We start from the raw sequence: 25,175 nt of genomic DNA, 5'->3' as shown, positions 1-25,175 counted from the left end.
ACCGTAAATCAGTAAAAAATAAAATCCTGATAATCAGTAAATCAGTCAGCCCACAATTACTACAATTCTACAATGTATGTCTCTTTCCTTTGACTTGTTATTTGTACAATCTACGATGTATATGATGGCATTTTTTCATACCAAAGGCTATACTATGATGTTTTCTAAGATTCATACGATGCTACTCTGGTTGTTCTGGCCCTGTGTCGCTGTACTCCTCCTCTGTTGTTTTCTGGATTGTACTCAGCTGCATGCCTTCGTCCACCCGGCCTCCGTTGACTCGTCCCACCTGCCGTCTCTGGAGCTGAAGCTGGATTGGAACAGACCAAAGTACAGTCCAATTATGATGCCAGCTGCCTCTCAAAAGGCTCCTTCATCTGGCAGGTGGTGGCACTTCTTCTGAGGGGAAGCTGAGCTGGCCCGGCAGAACTTTGGAGATGTGTTCCAGTTGTTGGTGCATGTGTGGGACCTTTGAATTGTTCACAAAGGAAAACAGGGAACCCATTGGTAGTTTTAGTTTAGGGTGCTACTGCGGTGTGTTTTTGGGTTTTAAGAGGTGAACAGGAAGAGTTTTTTTCATACTGATTATCTTTTACTTTGTTCCTGGTTGGAATGCCCATCAATGTCAACATGAAATTCACTTTTAGTTCTGTTTATTTATTTTTATTTTACTAACACCCATTTGTTTTTAACCCCTTCACATGTTGTGTTGTTGTAAACTTACTCTTTCAAATAAATTCTTGTCTAACCCTCTGGAAACCAGCGTTTGGACTGTTTTTGTGTTGCTCCTCACCTACTGACAGCTGTGGACCAAAGGCTATACGATGACGTTTTTAGAGCAACATGCTATACTATGACGTTTTTAGAGTGACATGCTAAACTATGACGTTTTTAGGACGACATGCTATACTATGACGTTTTTTGAGTGACATGCTATACTCTGACGTTTTCTGAGCGACATGCTATACTATGATGTTTTTTGGACGACATGCTAAACTAGGACGTTTTTTGGACGACATGCTATACTATGATGTTTTCAGAGTGACATGCTAAACTATGATGTTTTTAGGACGACATGCTATACTATGATGTTTTTTGGACGACATGCTATACTATGATGTTTTCAGAGTGACATGCTAAACTATGATGTTTTTAGGACGACATGCTATACTATGATGTTTTAAGAGCAACAGCTGTACTATGACGTTTTTGGACAACATGCTACACTATGGACGTTTTCTGGACCAAAGGCTATACTGTGATGTTTTTAGAGCCACATGCTATACTATGGACGTTTTCTGGACCAAAGGCCATACTGTGACGTTTTTAGAGCCACATGCTATACTATGACATTTGTTGGGTGACACACTATACTATAGGCTTTTTTAATTGACATATTACTATGACTTTTTTTTTGTTTGTTTAGCAACATATTATAAAATTTAAACAGTTTTAAAAATGACTGTACTTTTACTTGTGCAATGAAATATTACTCTATGGCATTTTTAGATGGCATATTATACTCTGATGTTTTCTTGAATAACATACTATTATGACAATATACTGCACTATGACATTTTTGAATCACATCATACATGACAATTTTAGGCAACATCCTATCATTTTGCGCTTTTTGAACCACATAATAATCTATGGGGTTTTTTAGCCGACATGCTATACTATGAACTACAGGCCATACTATGTTATTCTTGAAAAGTATACTATACTTTGACATTTTCTGAGTTACATCCCATACTATGGCGTTATACACAGAGTGCTTTGGTTACATGTTGATTTATAATCTAGATGTTTTTTCTGTTTTGTTTTTTGACGGGATTACCACAGACCTGACCGTGAACACCGTCAACACCCACCTCAGGGAGACGCTGGCTAAGATCTCAAGGCTGCTTGGTCGTGGACTTTCTGGTCCTGCTCCAGAACGCCTTCATCAACTACATCTTCTTTTGAAGAGCCCCTCAGATGCTGCAATCTCTGACCTTAAGGAGGAACTGCTACTTTCACTCTGTAATGAGACGGTGGTTATTTTAAAGACCCAGCTCCTGGTGGCTTTGAGTGAAAGTTTAACACCCATCAAAACGGAACTACAGACAGTTAAATCTAAGCTATCAATCAGTATTTCAAACATCAAGTCCGACCCCGGCACCCTAAAGCACGCTGTGGGTGAAACGGAAACTTCACTCTCCACATCACCGACGACATCGTCACACTCCAAAGCAGAGCACCTGTCTGCTGAACTTTTAAAAGTGGACTATAAATGTGAAGAATGTGAGCAGCAGCAGACTGTGAGCAGCAGAACAGATGTGATCAGAAAGAAGTCATTTTCTTTTTCTTTTTTTTCTGGTTGACTTGATGATGCAGATATTGGAGCTGATTCTGATCTTTCAGGATAAAAAGCTGCTTTTCCTTCACAGACTTTTCAGGAAATTATTCTCTCAGGTTTTCTCTGCTATTTATATTTTTATTATCTGTGATTATTTCATTATTTAATTATTGTAAAATAAAGTTTGAGGCATAAAGACTCATTTAGTTATTTTATTCCTGAAATCTTTGATGTAGCAGAACTAAACTTCCATTTTCCTTCTTGTACTTCTGATACTAGAACTAAACGTATCTTCAACACGGACCATCTGGTTTTAATGAATCAGCAGCAACATCACAACAAATGAGACAATTTTCAACAAATTCATGAAACTGATGTCATTTAAAACTATCAGAGTCTGTTTTAGTGTCAAATTAAAGCTGATTACTGACAACTAGAACATTAACGTTACTGTTTTAATCACATTTAAGTTTCCTGAACGTTACATTAACGTCAACCAGCCACAGTTTTATGAACTTAATGAACCACATTACAGGAAAACAACACACTATAGCTGCTGACAGGAAACAACACAAACATCGTTAGTTTGATGCTACATTTAGCTGCTAATCAGGACTGGTCAGCTAGCTTGGTTAGCATCGCTAATTCACATTAAAGCTAATATTCACTGGATGCTAACTCTCTTCTCTGGTCAACACACACAAATAAACTCCACCAACTCCTGGGGTTCACTGCTCACATTATATCTGACTCTGACGTTGAAAATAAAGTTCATTAAAACCGGCACCGATCAGTAAATTATCATTTATTACCGACCAGCTGTCGAAGTCCTTCAGTGTCTGTTGGGCCAATCAGCCGAAGAACTGAATTACTGAACTGAAAACTGATTAAAACAAGACAACGGACAGTAAAACTGTCTGTGGAAAATGTGCTGCTGCTCCACCGATAAATACCAACAAACTAAAGCAAACTTGGTGGAAGTGTTGCTTTTAGTGATTTTTTAATAAATAGCAAATATGAAGCTTTTATTTTTCTGGAAGTAAAAGGAAGCGTTGCTTATCCGTAGTTTCGTTAACTTTAGCTGCACTTTCACCATGTTCTGATAGAACTTTTTTTAATATTACAATAGCTGCACTTCCTTTGTATATTTGGTCGTTTCTTATGCTGCTGCTGTTTCATTGCAATTATATTTTAATAATATCACTTTGAATACAGATAATTGAAAAGAAAAAAATGGCTCTGAAATACTCAATGAACTGATACGCCATCTAGTGTTAAACTGAATAAGAATTCTTAATAATATAAAATGTAAACGACTGAGCTGTATTAATTAAATCAAGATATTTCAAATTTAAAGAAACACATTGAAAGATTTCAGTCAATTAAACCTTAAATTCATTTACCGAAGAAAATCATCCTTTAATGTCCTACCTTAAAATGACCTTCATTTAAAAAAAAAATATAGGTGCAAAGTAAAAATTTAACACTAAAGATTAATCACTGATAAACATTTAATTGCTCAGCAGATATTCAGGACTACTGACAACACAGAACCTTAACCTTAATGTTTTAATCACATTTAGGTTTTCTAAATGTTACATTAATGTGAACCAGTGTCTCCATGAACAGTTTCATTAACTAAATGCACTACATTACAGTAACACAACACACTTCAGCTGTTTACATGAAAGTCAACACAAACATTGTTAGCTTAATGCTACGTTAGCTTGAATCAGGCTACAACTGAGCAGCTAGCTCGGTTAGCATCGCTAACAATAAAAATAATATTTACCGGACGCTAACTTTCTTCTCTGGTCAACACACACTGAAACAAACTCCACCAACATCTGGAGTGCATGGCACACATTACATCTGACACTAAAGCTGCATATAAAGTGCAGTAAAAGCGGCACCGATACGAAAATAAACATCAACTTACTGAACTATCAGAGTCCTTTCAGTGTCTGCTGGTAGAATCAGCCGAAGGTAGAAAACTGGTTAAAACAAGCCAACGGGCAGGAAAACTGTCTGTGGAAAATGTTCTGCTGCTGCACCGATAAATAAACCAACAGTTATTATATCAGAATTAATCCAAACGAGGAGAGCAGAGGCTCTGCTGCCTATGGAGATAGGACCTGTCAATCATTCCAGACCAGACTGTCAATCAAGTAGTCCCGCCCCCTGGCTTCGCAAAACTTTAACGCTCTATAAAAAATTCAGTACTTATTCATTTTAAGATCGGCCACCTGATCTCTCATTTTGACCATGAAAACTAACGAAAAAAATATATAGTCTATGCACCGTACTCTGTTTGGCTCCACACTTGGTGATGACCACTTCCGGTCTCAGAAAATGAAAAACGGACCTTTTTTCGTTTGCCTCTTACTGATTTTACTTTCTTGTTATTCTAAATATAAAATGAAAATCAAAGGAATTTTACATTTTCGTATATCCCTTTTTGTTCATGAAAAGGAAAAACGCCTTGTATTTCAATTTTAATTTTTGTATTTTAAAACGAAAATCAAATAACCACTCGTTTTTTGTTTTTCAATACCCGTTTCAGAACGGAAAATCAATTTGCCAAAATATACACGGATCTGTCTTACATAAATGCTGCTACTTCGTTTGGCATCAACTCAACAGGTAATTCAAACACCGGAGCCCTAGAAGAAGCAGGCAACCCTTGAACTGCGGTCCTATCGGTGTGGTCCTGAAAGTGCAGCCTCCACCTCTGTAGACAAACTTACTGGGGCCAACATGAAAGTTGGATACTCCTTGAATAAATCTTTTAAATTCTAAGTATAATTGGAGTGAAAGCATCCTTTTAAACCATAAGTTTTATATTTAAATCATAAGCTGTGCACTTTAGTGATCATCTATTGCAGTAGGTGGCGCTGTCTGTAAAAATGCTCTAAACGTGGAGTCCTAGAAGTGCAGCCTTCAGCTCTGCAGATCCCTACCCTTGCTGTTCCCAGCAGTTGATAGTCACACTCACAGCATATTTCTGGACTGTGGGAGGAAGCCGTAGAACACGGTGAGAACCCACACAAACACATGGAGAACCCCAGGCCGGGCATGAACCATGGCCATCCAGCTGTGAGGCCAAAGTACTTCATTGAGGATCAGTGCAGCAAATTCCCTTGCATAAGTAAATTGGGGGCCCTATATTCTGGAAGCTGTATTTTACAGTTTTCTGTGTGACCCACGTTTTGGTATAAATAAATAACACACTCTGGTATAAAGTATATCAATGATAAAATAAAATAGCCATTTAAAGAAAGTATAAAATGCAGAAAAATAAGTATTCTTGACTTTTCAAAGTAAAATAGCCCGTTTTAGACAAGAGGACTCTATAAGGAAGAAGGCCCTAGACCTGACATGGTTTACCTCAAGTCAACCTTATGGAGTTTTTAAAACTTTAAAAAAAACAAACAAACAAACAAAAACAGCAAATGGCGTTGAAGTCTTTATTATAAATCATTTACATAACAAAGTAAGACATTAGTTGCGGTCATATCCATCCAAACATCTTAGGTACAAGGAGCGGTTGGTGAATCAGCTGGTCAGAAAGACCTGGAGGAACAGCTTGCTCATCTCAGCATACATGAGGATGTTGGCACAGAAATAATCATGAGCCCATTATCGACAATTAGCATGTTGATCCACACACATTGAGAGTCTCATCAGTTTTCAAGTACAAGTACACAACCGAGGTGCTTCTTTTAGCTCAGGTCATAAGCAGCTGGTGGCAGATGAAGCATAAGAAACAGGACAAAAAAAAATTAAGCAGCAAAGGCGAGACAAGACAAGATGATGTGCAAGACACAGAAACAGCAGGTAGATTTAATTTTCTAGACTGATGTGAGACACATTCTCAAGTTCACACTGTCGACTACAAATCCTCTGGAGGAATCAGTCCACCGGCAGATGTGATTCCTTCCTAACAGTATCTCTCCTGCTGACGGGTTCACATTGTGAGAAGCTCCTCAAGCCTGGTGAAGGCTTTGAACACACCGTGTCTGATTTGACGATATGGTGCGTAGAAAAAGTGTTGGAAATGAAGTGGCCCCCAGAGTTTACCTGATGAGGTCTTCAGTGGCTTGGAAAAGTTTTTGGTCTTTTCCCTGCCCTTTACCAAGTTTCCTTAGAACATTTTTTTTTATTATCTTTAAATAAAAATGTTTTATAAATCATCTACAAACATACATTTTCTATAAATTACATACTCTATTTAACCCAGAGGTTAAAACAACAGCTGAAATTTGAAGTAGAAAACTCAGGGAGAGAGAAAGATACAACCTCCGCATCAAGCAGTGACAAAAAGATTAGTAGAAAAGAAACAAACATCTATACAACAGCAAAATGATTGATAAAATTTAGCCAAAACAGGAGACAAAAGGGTCTGTATAAGTGAGAGTTTGTTTTTGTCTGACCCCACAGAGTCTAATCAAGGCTTCATGAGAGGAGCTGAAGCACTGAAAGGCAGCCTCACACTGGGTCAGTGTGTGTGTGTGTGTGTGTGTGTGTGTGTGTGTGTGTACGTGTACAGTATATAAGTTCTTGTGTGTATATTGTATGTGTAAATTAGTCAGGGTCTGTTGATACGTTATCCTGCTCGTGTCAGAAGATCCTGAGCCCACGTCTTGATGGCTGCAGTTGTGTGTTGGAGGAGCTGCCACGTTGAGTTGGTCAAGGACAAAGCGTGGCCTTGCAGACACGATACTGAAACCTCCCCGCTGCAAGAAAAACACACATTAACAACATTAGTGTAGTCTTAGCATGTCTGAAAGTTGCTTGTCTTGATTGACCAAAAGTTGAAAAACCTTCAAATGCCTCATTTGAGAAGCTAGAACAAGTTAATTTTTTTTTAAGTATTTTTGATTTAAAAAAAAAAAAAAAACCCTGAAATACTTCCTTTGTTTACTGCAGATGGACTATAATTATATGACTAATGTCAGCTGAAATATGTACTCGCATGGAGAAAACGGTTTCAGAATTTGAAGTATTTTTAGCTTTTGGGGCATTAACTGTACTACTTTCACATTTTGTTATTTGAAGGCTGTTATTTATGTTATTTTTGTGAAAAATAATTTCAAATCATTGTAGTTTATGTTAATGTTAAACTAAATTTTGTTCAAGCATCAGATAGAATAGAATATCCTTTATTAGTCCCACAAGGGGGAATCTGCAAAGTCACAGCAGCAAAATGACAATAAGGAAAGCAAGAGAACACATCTATAAATTAAGACATAAAATATATACACTATACATACAATATAAATAAGGAAAAATAAGGAAAAAAATCTGATGCACTGAACATAATAAACATCACCTCTTTAATCTCAGCCCATACATTCATGAGCTAATGTAGCGGTAAACCTGACAGATACTAGATGCACATATGTACCATAACAACTAATGTGAGTGCTCCAAGGTGTTTTATGATATGGATATGCTATGACACGCAAACATTTACATAATAATTCAGTTTTTTCAGGTATGAACAGCCGGTTTAAGCAGCTCCTGACACACTTCAATACTAGATGTACATTTAATGCTGCTGGTACCCTCAGAAAAACCAAAACTGTTGAAGGATGCTTTGTGTACTGACTTGCAGGAGTCTTGTAGGTTGGTCCACGCTTGTTGTAGCAGGTCAGATATGTACGCAAGCGCTGGCAGGATGTAATTCTGATGGAGGAACATAAGGAGCTCCTTTAAATATGCCAACACCTGGAACACACTGTCAGGGGTGTTGGTGTTTACCTGGGCAAGACACACAGGGGAAACAGTCAGCAGATTTAAGTCAAAGACATGTTTCCAAACATTGTGGAATCCAAGACACAAGAATTAAGGGTGTGAGAGCAAAGGGAAGCCTGGCAGTGCTAATATGCTGTTCTGTGAGTGTATGTCTAATAATAAGAAAAAAATGGGAGACTCAGAATGGAAACACTATAATCTAACTGGAAAAAAAAAACACCAACTACCTAATTGATGAAAAATTTCTCAGTTTTTGTGGCTTTCACTGTTTAATGTTGCAGATCTTCTGGCAATAAAGATTTAAATAGATAAAAGTGACTTCAGCATCATTTAACAGCATCCTTACTCGGACTCCCAGAACCTTAAGCGGAGCTGATTAAACAGCATAAGGCAAAGACATGCACGGTCTTACCCATTCTATGACCAGCGGTGTCGTTTCTTTGACCCACAGGACAAACTGTGTCGTGTTTTCAGCGATGAAGATGGCTGCTGCTTTTGCCTTCTCCAAACCTTGTTCCATTAGTGGCCCCAAAACCCGCACACACTCAGAGTAATAATAAGGAGTGCTGGTCTCCAACCAGCTACAGCAGAAGAAAGAACACATAATATAAACAGCAGTTGAATGCTTTGCCTGAGTGACTAAACATACAGAGAGTTCAAAGATTTACTACTCATGTCAGTGTTGTAATAATAGCTTAGTAATGGCTTAGCTTAATAGCTTAATAATAGCTTAGTAATAGTAATAGCTTAATAATAGCTTAGTATACAAACTAAAGTGATAACGTGTGTCTGCTACACTCTGCCACGAGTTTAAATACAGATAGCAGTATAGTTTAGAGATAGCAGTAAATACTGACAGACATCCTGGATGGATAATTAAGTTGCTCTGACAGTATTTGTAGACATCTGACCTCTGTTCCAGCTGAGTAGCTGTTTCCAGCAGCTGGACTAACGTTGACTACAATAAAAAAGTCACTCCATCATGTAGATCAGCTATGATGATGATTCTAATATCAAATTGCTATGAAAAGATTAGTAACAACCCAGATTATTTACTGCAGCTTGATTGCTGAGATTAATACTAAATTAAGTAATTTTGGCAATTTAATTTATAATTACGGTAAACTAACCCAGCATTTCCTTTGTCTGTTCTTTACATTTCTAATGTAGCCAAATGTATTTTGCAGCAAACATTACATGTCTGATTATCGATTGTTATTTAGCATACTATTGATTAAGGAAATTGTTTAAAATTTCTATCCTATTATAAACACCTCTGAATATAATGCAGTCTAGGACAACATTCATCAATCGCCATGACCTCAATGCTAAAACATCTTTCCATGACAGTATAAACAAACAAACAAACAAACAAAAAATAATCAACAATACAGGCATCAAAATATCCACTGGCCAGGGCCAACAGATAAAAAAAATTGCCATTGGTCTAACATTGGCTCATGTTTCTTTTTTTCCTGTTAATCAGTGAATACTATCACTGCCAAAGACGTGGATAAACAAAATAAAATTTTGTAAAAGTGTTCAGGTCATAATAGTTGATATTATATTACAAATGTAGCTAATAAAGTGGAATGTATCAGTGAATGTCAGTGACTGTATCATAGTTGTATTACTGTAGGATTTTGAACATTACTTTAGAACAATGTTTCATCAAACTAGGGCTGCAGCTTAGCAGCAGATTATTTTAGTAATCGAGTATTCTATCGATTATTCTGGTGATTAATCGAGTAATCTGATTCTGTGCTTGGCATGCGCGTTACAGCATCAAAAGCGGAAGTGAGCCTGCTATGCAACAGAAATAACCATCCTGGTGGAACACAGGCAGACATCTGTGGTGTATTGTACATATATAGTATAGTACAGGGATATTCAACTGAAACTAAAGCCATGAGAACCTATTTAGTTGGTGATGCAGAAATCAAATAAATATGTTTTTATGTTTGGTCCGTTTAAACTGCTGGTACCGCAGTTAGTTGATAGAACACAAATATGAAAACTGATTAGTTTATTAGTATTTATTACAGAGAATGTTTAATCAGTAACATTAGTTTAACTTTGATTTGGCCACAAATTAAAGTCATTTCCTTCATTATCAGATAGAGTCAGACCTACATGCACTTCAATACAATATCATATTTGAATATATGAAGTCTGACAGTTTTATTGTGCAGCTGTCTGTTAGAAAGAATCTGCTGCATTGATCGGTAAAATAAATACATTATGCATGTTTAACAGTCAAATGATGCGTTAAACGATCTTGTTTGTGTGGACGAGTTTGAAGTAGATAGTCTGACTTAACAAAGAAAGTTGAGAACCACCTTCGTACCTGTTAAGTCTGACTGAGGTTATAGTTTTAGTTAAGTTAAACAAAGAAAGCCTGACTATGTCAACCTGCCTTCGTAGTTCAGCCTCTGATCTATTAAACAAGAACGCCGTAAACATTTGAAACGCTGCGGCGGTTAAAACAGAAGCGTCTTGCCAAATTGAATTTAGATAGGTCCTGGTCCGTATCGGATGAAGTCTGGGTCCAGACTCGGACTGCAGTCTGTCATTTAGTGACCTGGAGTTTACTATGTAGTGGACTAAACGAAGCCTCGATCAGAGAATTTTGCCCTGAGGAGTTCTAGTAATCGAATTACTCAAATAACTCGTGGAATCGTTTCAGCCCTACATGAAACACTGTGTCAGTAAACCAGACTGTAAAAACTGCTTTACCTGCAGCGTGCTTCAATACAGAACATTTTTTTGCATATCTAACACATGTGAAATGTGAGTACATACCTGAAACCCTGCTTTGAGTAGACTGTTATTTTGCTCCAGGCCTGCTGAGATACAGCTACGATCCCTGAAGAGTGCAGATACCTGGCTGTGGTGGAATCTGAAACACAGCAACTGTTACTACAACAAACATAATGTACAGTAAAATCTGCCAGAAATATGAGGACTAATGACTGCAATGAGTAAACAGCAATCTGTCAGACCTGCGACAGAGCTGTGAGATCTGATGTCCTGGGCAATGAAACCAGCGACGAACACAAGCAGAACCATAAGCAGTTTGGACCAGGGGAACCCGTGACCACGCATCTTGACCTGTAGATTCTAGAGACACAGGTAAGTACTGTTAACCAAGATAATTTATTTTTAATTTACAATTGTTAAATAATACATTTCAAATTACTTTTAGCATTTCAAATCAAACGTGCTCTGTGAATTTGTTTTACCTGGCACAGATGATTGCACTCCTGAAGGTCATTAGATTCAACAGTGTCTCTCATCTCTTCATTGGTCACTCGGAAGGACTGGATTGTTTCTTCAAGGTTCTTTCGCAGCTAAAAATGTAAAGTAGAGAACAACAGTCTAATTAAAAGATGATCAAAAATGCCATTAGGAAAGAAAGAAACTTCTCTCCCCTTCTGCATCACACTGCATTTTGCTCAAATAATAAAGCAGTTCCACTAAGTGTGCTCAACAGTATAAACATGCAATATTGCTCTAATTAAAGTATGTCCAGGGAGACAACTTTGGTCTATGTACCAACAGACATCACGAAAGGACCTACTTTTGGTGGCAGGACATTCCAAGACTTCAGCAAGTGGTTTAACAGCAGACTGTAGAAGGAAAAAGAGGCGTTGACAGTCAGCTCTATCTATTAGTATATGCATGGCTAAAATTATCATTATTTCCATATGCAACTACTTTCACTTCCATATGAATATGTCTGTAACCATAAGGGCACTCCTCCACTTTCTTTTTTCTCAAAGTGAGGAAGCAATGTATTGGCAGTTTGCATAACACAGCTGAAATCTACACCAATCAGACAGAACAGTATGACCACCTTCCTGATATTGTGTTGGTCCCCCTTTTGCTGCCAAAACAGCCCTGACCCACCAAGGCATGGACTCCACTATACCCCTGAAGGTGTGGTATCTCCTTCAAGTCCTGAAAGTTGCGAGGTGTGATCTCCATGGATCGGACTTGTTTGTCCAGCACATCCCACAGATGCTCGATTGGATTGAGATCTGGGGAATCTGGAGGCCAAATCAACACCTCAAACTGGTGGTTGTGCTCCTCAAAGCATTCCTGAACCATTTTTGCTTTGTGGCACGGCGCATTATCCTGCTAAAAGAGGCCAGAGAATACCGATTCCATGAAAGGGGGTACATGGTCTGCAACAATGCTCAGGTAGGTGGTACATGTCAAAGTAACATCCACATGGAGGGCAGGACCCAAGGTTTCCCAGCAGAACAATGCCCAAAGCATCACACTGCCTCCACCAGCTTGCCTTCTTCCCATAGTGCATTCTGGTGCGTTCCCCAGGTAAGCGACGCACCCAGCCATCCACGTGATGTTACAGAAAATGTGACTCATCAGACTCCGTGGTCCAGTTCTGATGCTCTCATGCCCATTGTTGGTGTCTTTGGTGGTGCACAGGGGTCAGCATGGGCACCCTGACTGGTCTGTGGCTATGCAGCCCCATACACAACAAACTGTGATGCACTGTTTATTCTGACACCTTTCTATCAGAACCAGCTTTAACTTCCTCAGCAATTTTAGCAAGAGTAGCCGCTGAGCCATCCAGGCGCCCAAATATTATACATTTTTTTTTAAGCGCTAGAAAAGTCAATCATCATTAAAGCATATGTCAAGCAAGAAAGCCATTAAATCAAATGTTCAGAATTGTCGTACTGACATTTTAGGTGTTTTGATTGATTCATGACATCAATTTCTGCTTTGACGAACATACAAGAGAACATTTCACTTTAAGAGTTACCCTTAGCTGCTGGTTTCCTTTGAGGAGCACAATGAAATCAATAGTTTTTGTTCCCCTCTCGTCTGTACATTCACTAGGAAAAAGAAAAAGGCAGCAAAATATCCTTTCATTTTTACAAAGGTCATATTAATACAACAAAAGAACTTCAAACATATTTGAAGCATTAATTTATGCCCGAATACCTGAATCATCACTATTAATGCTAGAGGCCATCATTGTTGGAGTGTAAAGTCAAGTCGCAACACACTGATTTACTTAAAGAAAAACTGTTTAAGTAGGCTGCAGTCATACACTAATAATTTTACTAACAAGAGACCAAGACAATACTTTGGAGGGGACTGTTAACCTGTTATTTTGTAAATTTATTAGTTGCTGCACAGTGACCCATCAACTGCTCAGTCTAATATTTGATTGTGTGGCCAGTTATGGCAGAATAATGCATGCAAACCTGCCAGCGTAGGAACATAAACTTCGAAACAAAACACAACTCTGCAGGTGCACATGCATCAAAGGTGCACTATGGTACAAATAGCACTATACCCCAAATTGTAACAAATGCTTTTATCACAGATGAGCAACAATTTAGTTTCTACTATTCAGTTTATAACTAAAAAAAAAAATAAAAGTGCAACTCACCTGGACTGGGGTAAGTGTTTGGTGTAGAGCTGCCTCCACACTCCTAGACTCTGTACATCCACACACAAGCACTCTGTCATACTGCTGAGTAGCTGCAAGAAACATAGGAGAGACTCAGTTATTCCAATTTCTAATTCAATTCCCTGAATTTTTGGAGCTGGTAAGAATGCATTCTTGTAGCTGAAAAGGTACAGCTGACCAGTGGATTTTTATGTAGATTATCAATCAATGATGGCAGCAGAAGCAGATCAAGGCACCATCCAACGCAAAAATATGTCCTTCAAAGGTACTGGTATTACGTTGTAATGATAATGAACATTGATGAAACCTGCCCATGAAAAGCGCTACTGCGCTTTAATTCTGATAGACACTAAAACATTTGTCTGAAGGCTTAGATGAATTTCTCACATTAATTTCATGTCATTTGTAAGTGACAATATTTGGCTGGTTTGCCTATAGAATAAAGGTGCTGGCTGGTTGCACTAAACACTGTTGGTGTGTAAGAGGACTTACACTTCAAGCTTATTCATTTATCAATATCTTGTTTTGACTGCTTATGAGACAGATTATCATAATGAGGCCATTAACAACATGCTGTATGGCACAAGCGTGTGTGTGTGTGTGTGTGTGTGTGTGTGTGTGTGTGTGTGTGTGTCACCTCTCTCTTCATATCATCTGGACAGTGTGGTGTGGCTCTGGACAGAAAAGACGGCAGGTATGTGTGTAATGTGCTCTCAGGCTTGGCTCCAAATGCGAGGGCCTTCAGCCGAGGATACAAACGCCTCAGCTGCTCCTGTAGACTGTACACAAACAAAAACAGGGTCATTACTATTTACAACAACAACTATAACAAATACTAAATAAGCAAATCGCTCAAAAACACACATATCAATCAACCACAGTCACTCTGTGTCTCTCCTCAAAGTTTTGAGGCTGTTTAATTAGGTATAATGTGGGGTTAAGTATGTATGCAAAATCCTCTAACATCGTATTTCTTTAGCCACTTATTCATACACCATGTAGTCATGTTATGCATACAGAATTATATAAAAATTATTAAAGAGCATTGGTATGATTGGGTATCGGTGCTTTCATTCATTTACATTTACCTTGATGACAGAGCATTCTTTGGCATGAAGGCAAAATCAAGTAGAGGAAAAAACTCTTTAGGACCCATGATGCCAAATCCCTTTGTCAGGTTTGCATGAAGTCTGATGGAAAAAAAGTCAACACAAATGACATTTATTTGTTTTTGACAATTTTCTTTTCAAAATATCAACTACACTTCTAAGAAATGCCTGCAAAGGGATAAAGGGATAAATAATAAGGCTACTCTCCAATATTTGGGGACTGTTTTTAACTTATAAAAATAATAACATAACAGGAAAAAATGTGGGTAATGAAAACAGGTGCAATCATGAGAAAAAAAAGAAGCTTTTTGTTGTGTACAATATTATCTATATAAAATAGAAAACATAATAACACACATATTTCTCAGTCAGACTTACAGTAGAAGTCTCTCCAGATAGGCAATGGCATATGAAGATAAAGACTTCACCCCCAGAACAGGAAGCATGATGCCCAGCCACACTACAGCACAAACAAAGGAAGGATAGCTGTCTTTTAGAAACATGTACTTATGGTATGAAATGTGTTAACTTTTCAGCTTTAAGTGTAATAGAAGCTCAGACCAGATTCAGTACAAAAAGCTGAAAAACAAAACATCCCTCAGATACACTCTTGTTTTTACACTGTGATATCTCATATCATGATTGAGGATGAGTATTGTCAAGTTTTTAACAGTACTGCTACTTTTACCGATACTGTCTATTCATCCGGTACTTTTATGGTGTCAATATTTTTTGACAGTTTTTGTTTGCTTTGTTTTTTTAAAAGAAAAATAACTGGACAAATTAAGAACTGTATAAAGATTGCTTAATTTTCCTCATACATACTTTATGCATGAAACTTTATGTAGACACTTGTTGCTTGTCACTTGACATGCTGTGTTGATGGGAATGATCACTGTGGACAGTGTGACAGGGTAAATCACTAAATAAAACAGACTGTGTTTTCAGCCTGCTAGTAAAAATAACATAGTTGGTCAGTGAGGGATGAACTACAAGCTCAGCAGCCACACACTGATTGTGTTTTTGCTCTGACATGCACACGATTTGCTACTTTTGTGGCAACGAACATTTTCTACATCAACTATAGTAAAGTTAAAACATACTTTTGTATATTCATCACCTGTTTGTGCTGCACAGAGCTGCAGGTGAGTGACGGAGCTGCTCCGCCCCTCAGACACAAGGTGCTCGGTCTGTCTGAGTCGATAGCTTCAACAGACAGAACTCCGTTTTGGATTTAGAAAGCCAAAGTACATCATAGACACATACCCATCTAACACGTTTTACAGTGATGAGATAAAATGCGTAACACAGCGTTCTTACTTTATAAGGTATCGTTAACAGAACCGCTAACGTTGGAGCTTATCGATCCTCCTGTATTTAAAAATTTCACCCCAGAACTTGGTACCCATCCCTAATCATGACTTGATTTAATTTTGCTGTTGTGTCATTCTCTGCTGACGATTACACATAATTTTTCCCCACTGTAAATATTTCTATGTATCCAAGTCTTGTACATATACCAAGTGAAATCATATTACAGTCTAGGACTCAAATATTGAAACCCTTGAACTCTTCCTGAACAGTGTCCGTCGTCTCATTTGAGTCCATCCTGCTGTTATTTTCTAATTAAATTTTCTACATAGCATCATCATGAGGAATATCGATGGAAATGCAACTTTTCAAACAGCCTCAGAATGACTCAGCTGTGTCTTTTCTTGCCTTCAGGGAGTCAGGTGGTACTCAATAACCTTACTTTGTGGTTGAAGGTTGTTATATAATCGTCCAAGAATATTCATCCCATACCCACATGTTGCAGACTCAGTGGCTCACCAAATACCAGGCAAAGACCTGAAACAGCAGCTGGCTGTCAGTGGATATGTTACTGGTCTGATGTGCACTTTTGCTTCAGTGACCCCCAACCCAGAATTTCTGTCATAACATATTGTTGGGAAAGTGGGAGAAAGGGAAACAGACACAGACCAGGACTAATAAAGTGCAGATAATGTCTACATATCCAAAGGAGTATAAGGCTTTGTAGATATGCAAGAATGCATATGAATGATTTTTTTGCAGCAGTATAACATTTTGATTGTCCATTACCTCTTAGTCCCTGGCTGAGGTCATAAAATCCAGCTTGGCCCAGAGCCCACATGATGGTCAAACACTTCACTGGTCGATTCTGAACAGACCGCAATAACTCCAAATACTAGACACGAAGGAAAAGGAAAGGTGAAGATATTATAACCTGTTATTGCAAGATTATTGTACAGGACAAATCAGGTAGTAAATCTCACAACTGGGCTCAAACTGTTTGCTTGAAAAAGCAAACATAAAAGAATAAGATGAGAAAGCACTTGCTGAATATTTTAATGCAAGTGGATTCAAAGCAGGCAAGCAACAACTTGCCAGGTATCTGCAGAACTGAAGGTCACACACAGACACAGACACTCACCTCTGGCAGGTTTTGGGTGGCTATTCTGGGTTTGTCCTGGAGGATTGCCTGAATGCAAACTCTGTAGCCATGCAGAGGTTCACCTGGAAACAAGAATGAAAAGCTGTTGGTGTCAGGTTGTGTTTGTAGTTTGCTGTTTAGCATTAACCCACAAACTGCAATGGCACATCAAACCAAGGTAAAATACTTTCATAAGCTGCCATGAAGCATTAGGGTCTATGATACTGAACGTTTGATAGCAATAAGCATGGTTAGAGCCTGTTGCTGCTTGTTGTCCCACTTGTTCTCTGTCCTTTAATTTTTTCTTGCCTATCTAGTGTTTGATTTTTAATAAAGGCCAAAATGTCACATATATTACATAAAAAAACATATAAATTTAAGAGTCAGAGACAATAGCAATGCCTCTCACTAAATAACAGCATTAAATATTTCGATGTTTTTGTTGTGAATTATCAAGTGTTATTTTAATGTGCCACGGCAAAATGAATCACTGCTGAAATAAGCCTGACTACTTGTGAGCCAAGAATTAAATCTTTTAATATTTTCATTAATAGTGCCTAATTGCACAGTATCAATAACTTAAGATGAGTAGCATGACACTAGCAAAAACAGAAGGTTTTCCAATCCACTCCCACTTCTTCATGCAACATCCTGTATTTACCTGACTGTCTGTCCAGCTCCCTGAGCATAGTGTAAACACAGTGGTCGAAGAAATCTGGCAGAATGTTGCTGCATCGTCCAATGAGGCCTTTGATCACGCCTCTCAGCTCTTTACCTGTAAGGCAGTATGGGTAGTCTGGGACAGAACAGATGGATACGACTTAAGTGCTGATGAATGAGCAAAAGTGTCACCAAATGTTATATTACACAGTACTCACTGACAAATTTCAGTCATAGGATTAAACCTTTAATAAACCTTTATTGATCCCGCAGCAGGGAAATTTTGAGAAATATGAAATATGAAAATAAAAGCAGAAGTTTGGCTGACCGTGAGCATAGCTGCTGAGTGTGGGCTCATTCTCTGGTGCAGTCAGATTGAGGTTGAGGTATCCTGCCAGGTCTTTGACCCAAACAGAAGGATTTTCTGGGAACAGGGTTTGACTGCGAGCCAGCTGCTGCTTCAGGTCCCCAACATCCAACTAAAAAGGAAACAGTGACAACATCAGGATTATATTCTCAAAAACAACACATCCCTTCAGTGAGGACAAGATGTGCTTAAGCATGTGATGCCTTGCCTTCGGGATGTTACAAAGCAGCTGTGTTTGCATGAGGATATTTATGGCTTTGAAAGCCTGTTAAATTAATTTCATCCACTGAAAAAACTGTTGTAAATTCTTACATCAATATTGAGAATTATAAATTTTACATTAATGTAAAATTTGAGCAAAAAACAAGTGGATATAGGGAAGAAAGCACAAACAGAACCTTCTTAGTAATAATCTTTACACTGCAACATATAATGACTTTCAGCTTTGTTTAAACCATTCACATTTTCAATTTCAGAAAAGACCTAATATAAACTTCAATAAAACAGAGTCAGAAATCTGTGTTACATGTATTACTCACAGCTTTGAAGGCTTCCTCGAGGGTCTTGTGAGTTGCAGGTGCGACTGTATTGCTGGAGTGTGATTTCTTGGATGGTTTAGTCGATGAGGACTTCTTGTTTTGAGGATCGGCAGGTGGAGGAACTTGCTCCTTGTTCTGTTTCTTTCCCATTTTCTCAAAGCCGTCATACAAAGTCTCTGACATCTTCAAGGGCGCTGAAACAAACACAGTTGTGGTTTAGACAGCTCTGGTTAAATGCAGCATCTACTCTGAGCTTCTTTGACTTTCAGCAACACTTTTGTGTACTCACATTGTGTCCTGAAAATCAAGTTACATTTCTGTTCCCGGTTGCTCACTCCCCTCATATTCAGCGCCTTACTTATCCCTTCCACCCTCCCTCCATGGCTTGTGTAATAGGCTGTTATTGTCTAGAGCAATATTCATGCAACACTCATTACAATTCACAAAGGAACAGAGTTAAGCACCAGCAGCATTCCAAGTATTCCCTTCTATGTTACTTGTAAAGACTCCTTTGTGAATAAACTACATATGGTGCTCCAACAAATTGGAAGACCAATACAAACACTTGAAATTTGAAGTTGCTATAACCTGATATTTTCAGGGCTGTACATATTTACATTACATTTTACAATAATGCTGTTTTCTATTTTTAAAAAACAAACTGTTGTCCCTGAACGTTTATTGTATTATTTAAGAGATGTCAAAGCCTCTGAAAGGGTACAACCAAAGACTGTGTGTATACATTATATTATATTTGAAACACGCAAAAATGCCTTTTTATAAAGGCTCATTACTTTCTTAAAACAGCCAGCTATTGCAGTTCTTAGTAGACATTATTCAAACAGAAGTATACAGTGCATTTGATGGGGACTATTTCCAGCTGCTGATTAGACCAATGTGGGATCGAGTCAAAATAATACTACAGTGCTGATGGTCATTGTAATGAAGAGGCCAGCACAACATTATAGCTCAATATTGTATTTCTAATAGCTCTACGGCACATAGGATCAAACTGTATCAGGCTTTTGCCACAATTTCAAAATAATACCAATACCATGAGACAACAGGAGTTTCAAATGAAACTACTACTATTAAAGCTTCTATGTATGGCTCTAACCCTAGGTCATGCTGCAGAGACATTTGCAGTATTTAACTATGGGTCCACACGACTGTACACAGGAATCCCAGTCAGACCCACCCATAAACTTGAGCAGTTGTTGACAGGGGTCACCAGTTGTTCTTAGGCCATTCAGCTGTACATGTTGCTGAGAAACCTAAATCTATATCTGGTCTGTATGCGTTGGCAAAATACAGCGCTGTGACGCAAGGAAGGGACGCGTTTCATCACACTTTTACTTCTTCATCTGGATTTAAAATGAACTCCATCACCATAATTTTCCCTTTTAAAAGTTGGTTGGTCAGGACTAATCCTAAGTCCACTGAAACAAGCAAACTGAAGTCATGAAAAATATTTTGGAGCTGTTTTCTTGACAGAGAAGCCCAGTTGTCCAATAGGAATGTCTCAGCAGAAAAGGAGGCATCAAGACCAGACATATAATCACAAACAGCTTAGTAAGAATTTTACTAGAGCAGATCAGTAAATAAAGTACTGAAAGCTGAGACTGAGGTAATGTGACCAAGGGTAAATGCCTATTAATACAAAATAAATATCAACAGGTGTCAGGAATTTGGTCAGTTCCAGTAGAAGTTCCAGCTTTGGTGACATACATTAACAGGGCAACAATGGGAGGCTACAGTATAGTGCCAGGAATCGTTAAAAAATTCAAGTGCCTAGTGATACAAATGTGATATGATGACATTAAGGGACAATAACTAAAATTTAACAACTTGTTAATTTGTTTTAAAAGAGATACCAAAAACTGTGTTTTATATTATTCATTATTTCCCTGAAAAAAAAAGTGTTTTTGTTTTAGTTTTGAGTTTAAGATCATTCTACCTGCTTCAGTCCTTCAGTACTTTGGCTCCATTATATTCATGATTTTAAGCTGTGCTAGCATCTGTCTGTCAGTTGATCTGTCTACCATTTGTGGTGAAGATTGAAAAATCTTTACAAGTATTTAATGGACTGACAATGCATTTTGGACATTCATTGTCAGCAAAAAGAGGAAGCCTATTCACTTTATTCCCTGACGTTTGTTCTAATGTTACAATGAGTTTGACATTTCAGAGTTAAATATCTCTATAACTATTTGATGAAATACGGTTCAGTCATTCATCATCACCAGAGAATGAATTGTAATGATTTTGAGCTCCTCGCTTTTCTTGTAGCAACAGTATCAGGTTGAATTAAATTTTATTTACCACTCTGGTTTATGATGAACCACCTGCTAAAATAAACAACAGTTTCTTCAGCCCCAGCTGTACTTTGCATTTAGTGCTAATTAGTGTATGTTTGAATGCCAACATGACACATGCTGTACATGGCATAAATGACATCTGCGAAGCATGAACATTCTATCAATGTCACTATCACAAGACTGTTAGCATGCTAACACTAGCATTTAGATAACCAAATCATGTAATGGTGCAACAAACAAGGACCTACTAGTGAAAAAGTTATTCTGGAGCTCTGACAGAGGCGTGGTAACGAGATTTCTTTTTCATGAAATCAATATGATTGACAAACCTCTTGAAAGAATATATACAAACACGTATGTTGCAGATTCCAGTGAGTAACCACTCAAAGTTAAAGTCAAAGTCAAACCCAAACCCTACACCCCACCTCCAGCAGCAAACTTAAAAAAAAGAATAAATAAAAAGGCAAACACATTAAGTAGAAACTGTCTGGACCACATGTACAACTCTCCAGCAAACAGGAGGAATGAAGACACAGCATTTCTAAGAAACTAATAAACATTTCATAATCAAAGAAGAACCACGTGACTGTAACACACTTTGAGAAATGTCTCCAGTCCTTGAAAATGTCAAGCAACATAAAACAAAGAGGATTCTCTTCTTTGGTGAACGTGTTGGTTTGAAGGCATGTATGCAAAAGAGGACTGTAGGTTACCCATAAATATGAAGCATTAAGTAGGAATAAGCCCTGATAAACCCCCATTAAGTAGTACCTGATGAAGTTGTCACGATGATGTATCACTTTTTGTTGGAACAGATGTCCAAGAACACAGTTAGATGAAAAAAAAACTTACAAGTCAGAAGCCCATCAGGTCTACACTGAGAAACAATGGTCACTTTTACTATTAGCATATACAGTATAACATACTAAAATACTACACACGCTGTCATAAAAATACATCCAGTTTTTGCTGCAGAAGTCTGCTCCTACTCTCCTAAGACTTGGTATCTGTCTCCAGAGCCTTGGTGGGGTGTAATCTGAGGAGCTGCACAGTGCCCAGCGTGGTCCTCTTACAGTGTGGACTAAAATGAATTCTCACACCAACTGAAGAATAGCTGACTGGATGCTTCACATGTAGATACACATCAAACAACTCAACACGGCAGCAGCAAATATCCTGCTCATCTGATCAAGCGTCCTTCCTCATCTTCAGGCACTAAAATTAAACATGGGTTTTTCCAATTTTTTCTGGTAGTCTGGCATTGTTTAGCACACATGGGAATTGTGTCGCAACAGATTTTGCTAGCATTTACTGCAGGAAGGATATTAATTGGTTCAACAGAGATCATTAGTGTATGGCAGGTTTAAAGCGGAGAACAAAAAAAGGGGAAAAAAATTGTAAGCCTTTTAGTTTTACTACTCAAAATAATAGAATATGATAAGCCAATAATAGGCAGAGATTTTTTTTTACCCTTCTTACAAATTCTTACAACAAATTACATGCTAGACTTGAATAATCATTTTGGAACTGAATAAAGGTAAAAAGCAAAGATATAGATACTTTTCCCTATTTTCAGTCTTAAGTTATTTAAGGGTGAAGAAATTCAGGGTCAACGACAAAAGACAAGTCTCGTCTAAAATAGTTACTTAAGTCTGATCTTGCACAACATTTCTAACAGATGCAAAAGCCTCAGACTGAACTTGTGGCTGGAGGACTTTATTAAATGTACCAAAACCACAAACTCAACAGCAGTAGTCTCATGATCAAGTGCTGAAAGCATTTAAGAACAAACTGAGATCTGGCATAATTGCTTGTTGACTGTACGATTATACTAATCGTCTATTGGTGAACAGTGATAGATTAATAAGATAAGATAAGATAAAGTTCTTTATTTCTCCCCACTCCAGGGGAAATTTACATTGTTACAGCAGCTTTATTTACAATATATACAAGGGTGAAAAAAATTTTTAACAGAAAAAAATAATGTTTGGTAAAGCTGCAGATCACTTTCAGAGGAAAGTATGAGCCAGGTTACACACAGGATAGGAATGTAGATCAATTACTTCACATAAATACTAGGGTGTTTACAATGTATTTACCAAACAGACAAGTACATTTCCTATTTCTATAGACAAAACCTTTACACCATCTCTCCACTGACAGAGCCACAGTCACAGACAGACTTTGGACAGGACGATTCACTGATAAAATGCATATTCATAAACAAATAGCAGTGAGAGTGAGATCATTACATAGGTAGTATCCACCTCATTAAGACAGTGAGGAATACTGGAGTGTAGTTCCTGTCAGGTTTAGAGAAAGTATGCTAATGAATATAAAGGCAAAGAATCGATAATAGGTCAGTAATTACATTCTGCAGATTGAGCCAATAAAGAATCATCGCACAGTCAATGGACTCTTATTATTACTGTGATGCTCTTCCTCCCTTGGTAGGGTAACCAGCCCCTTTTAATCATTGCTTACAGGCACAGGTTTGCTGTGTAGTAAATTGATTTAACACAAATTAATTTCAGCATTCACAACATTCAGGAACTGAATGGAAACAATAACAATACTGAAACTAGATTCTGTTGAAGGGCTTCTATTCTATCCCAAAAGCTGGGGCCTGCAGTTTTTTAACAATTATTCGTTAATCAGTAGTAAATTTGTTGGGGACTACTTTTAGGAAGAAATGAATACACACATTTAGCACACTCATTTTCAATGTATCTGTAAATGTGTCATGTCAAATTATAGAATTAAGCAACACATTGTCCAATGTAACAGAGTAGCTCTTTGCCATGTCTAATCATTTTTGTAAAACAGGAACAATATTCAATACCAGGCCTACACAAACCTGAAGTGTTTTGTTAGAATTGTTAAAAAAATATTGTTGCTCTGTTCTTATTACACAGATATGCAAGCATAATAGAAAAAATACAATAGAGCAAAATTAAGATCACGATAAACCATAATGGATTGTCTACTTAAAGTATGAGATTATAATAGTTATAATATGTTACTCTATTGTGAATTGAAACACAATATGGATTGTGCTAAGTTGTATATATGTAAATTAATTCAACACTGACATTTAGAAAGAGTGCTAAAGAGGAAGCACATGATTCAAGTCGCCACGTCGTTGTCATCTCTAAGAACAATGACAGCTGTGACCGCAAAAGTGAGCTAATGCTGCTTAATGTTATATTCTTCTGCTACAATGCAACTAAAACACCACTGAGATGTAATGAAAAGTGCAGCAGCAGAAAGACAAAAGGTAAAAAACGTGCCAACACATGCTTCAGAGATGCAGCTCCTCAGTGATGACGTTGACTTTGTTGACAGTGCTAGCACGGCTGCTAATGAGCTAACTGCACTAGCTAGCCAAGCAGCTAGTCCCTCAAAGAGTATGTGACAGGGCCGCACAGCACACAGAGGCCAGTTAACTCTTACTTTAAAAATAATGTGTCGGTAGATAGTTTAAAGTATATCTCCTCAAAGACGAACTGACAAAGCCACAAATAAGACACCACAGAATTATAATAGGAAATATTGCGTGAAGCTAAGCTATAATAGCTAGCTTGTAAAATCAGATGACACTTATGATCCATCTTCGTTTGCAACATTATGTGACAGACAGTGTAAAGTTAAGATTAAAGATACAGTTTAGTATGTACACAGGGAGCTCCGTCCTTGTCTTTTCATTGAACTTTTGCCGTGAGGTAAATGTGTCACGGAGCGGCAGCTAGCAGCGGTGTACAAGCGGGCCGTGTTCACTTACGTCTGGATGGCTGGTTGGATTCGCCCAGGGCTTTCCTTCCTCCGCTGCCTGTTTTTTTGTCAGTCGTGTCCTTGCCTCCCCCTGAGCTGTTGTTTTTCTTCCCTTTCTTCACTACCTCCCATTTGCCGGCTGAGCCATTATTCGAAGCCATGCCTGGTCCAGGTGGGGTGCTGCTGCTGCTGCTGCTGCTTCGGGTACCGTGACTTCCTGGCTCCTTCCTCCCTGCTGAGTGGGTACTGACGACGGGACGCTCCGCCAGCTGCTCCGAGCATTTAGCCGTCCGCGTGCCACGTCCCTGTGTGGGTCTGACGTCACAGTGATGCGTTCGGACCGTTAAATTTCAAATGTTGGTTGAACCGACACGCTCTAACACGTTCAAAGGTTTTTTTTTTGTTTTTTTTT

At 38.1% G+C, this 25,175-nt stretch overlaps 1 protein-coding gene across 1 annotated transcript; it reads right to left on the bottom strand.

Moving 5' to 3' along the window:
* Positions 1–5,794: 5,794 nt before the first annotated feature.
* On the bottom strand, positions 5,795–25,058 carry tmem214 (transmembrane protein 214). The gene is made up of 17 exons (XM_023299681.3): positions 24,774–25,058; positions 18,675–18,868; positions 18,097–18,247; positions 17,770–17,904; positions 17,109–17,191; positions 16,757–16,862; positions 15,035–15,116; positions 14,636–14,737; positions 14,185–14,326; positions 13,527–13,618; positions 11,679–11,727; positions 11,341–11,448; positions 11,101–11,218; positions 10,901–10,997; positions 8,511–8,679; positions 7,953–8,104; positions 5,795–7,077 (listed from the first exon to the last, which is right to left on the bottom strand). Exons 1-17 carry the CDS (start codon positions 24,922–24,924, stop codon positions 6,948–6,950), a joined length of 2,061 nt encoding a protein of 686 aa, XP_023155449.2. The 5' UTR covers positions 24,925–25,058; the 3' UTR covers positions 5,795–6,947.
* Between the last annotated feature and the right edge of the window lie 117 nt (positions 25,059–25,175).

Source organism: Amphiprion ocellaris, chromosome 12 (assembly GCF_022539595.1).
Source record: "Amphiprion ocellaris isolate individual 3 ecotype Okinawa chromosome 12, ASM2253959v1, whole genome shotgun sequence".
Taxonomy (NCBI): domain Eukaryota; kingdom Metazoa; phylum Chordata; class Actinopteri; family Pomacentridae; genus Amphiprion; species Amphiprion ocellaris.
Note: the sequence above shows the minus strand (reverse complement) of the source record. Positions and strands in the feature narration are given on the sequence as shown.

What these genes read in the sequence shown, in the direction of transcription:
- tmem214 (XM_023299681.3), bottom strand. Translation starts at nt 24,924, where the DNA reads ATGGCTTCGAATAATGGCTCAGCCGGCAAATGGGAGGTAGTGAAGAAA. An exon ending in CCACCCAAAACCTGCCAGAG is followed by an intron (nt 16,863 to 17,108) that starts GTGAGTGTCTGT and finishes CTTCGTGTCTAG; the next exon opens with TATTTGGAGTTATTGCGGTC. An exon ending in GGAATGTCCTGCCACCAAAA is followed by an intron (nt 11,449 to 11,678) that starts GTAGGTCCTTTC and finishes TTACATTTTTAG; the next exon opens with CTGCGAAAGAACCTTGAAGA.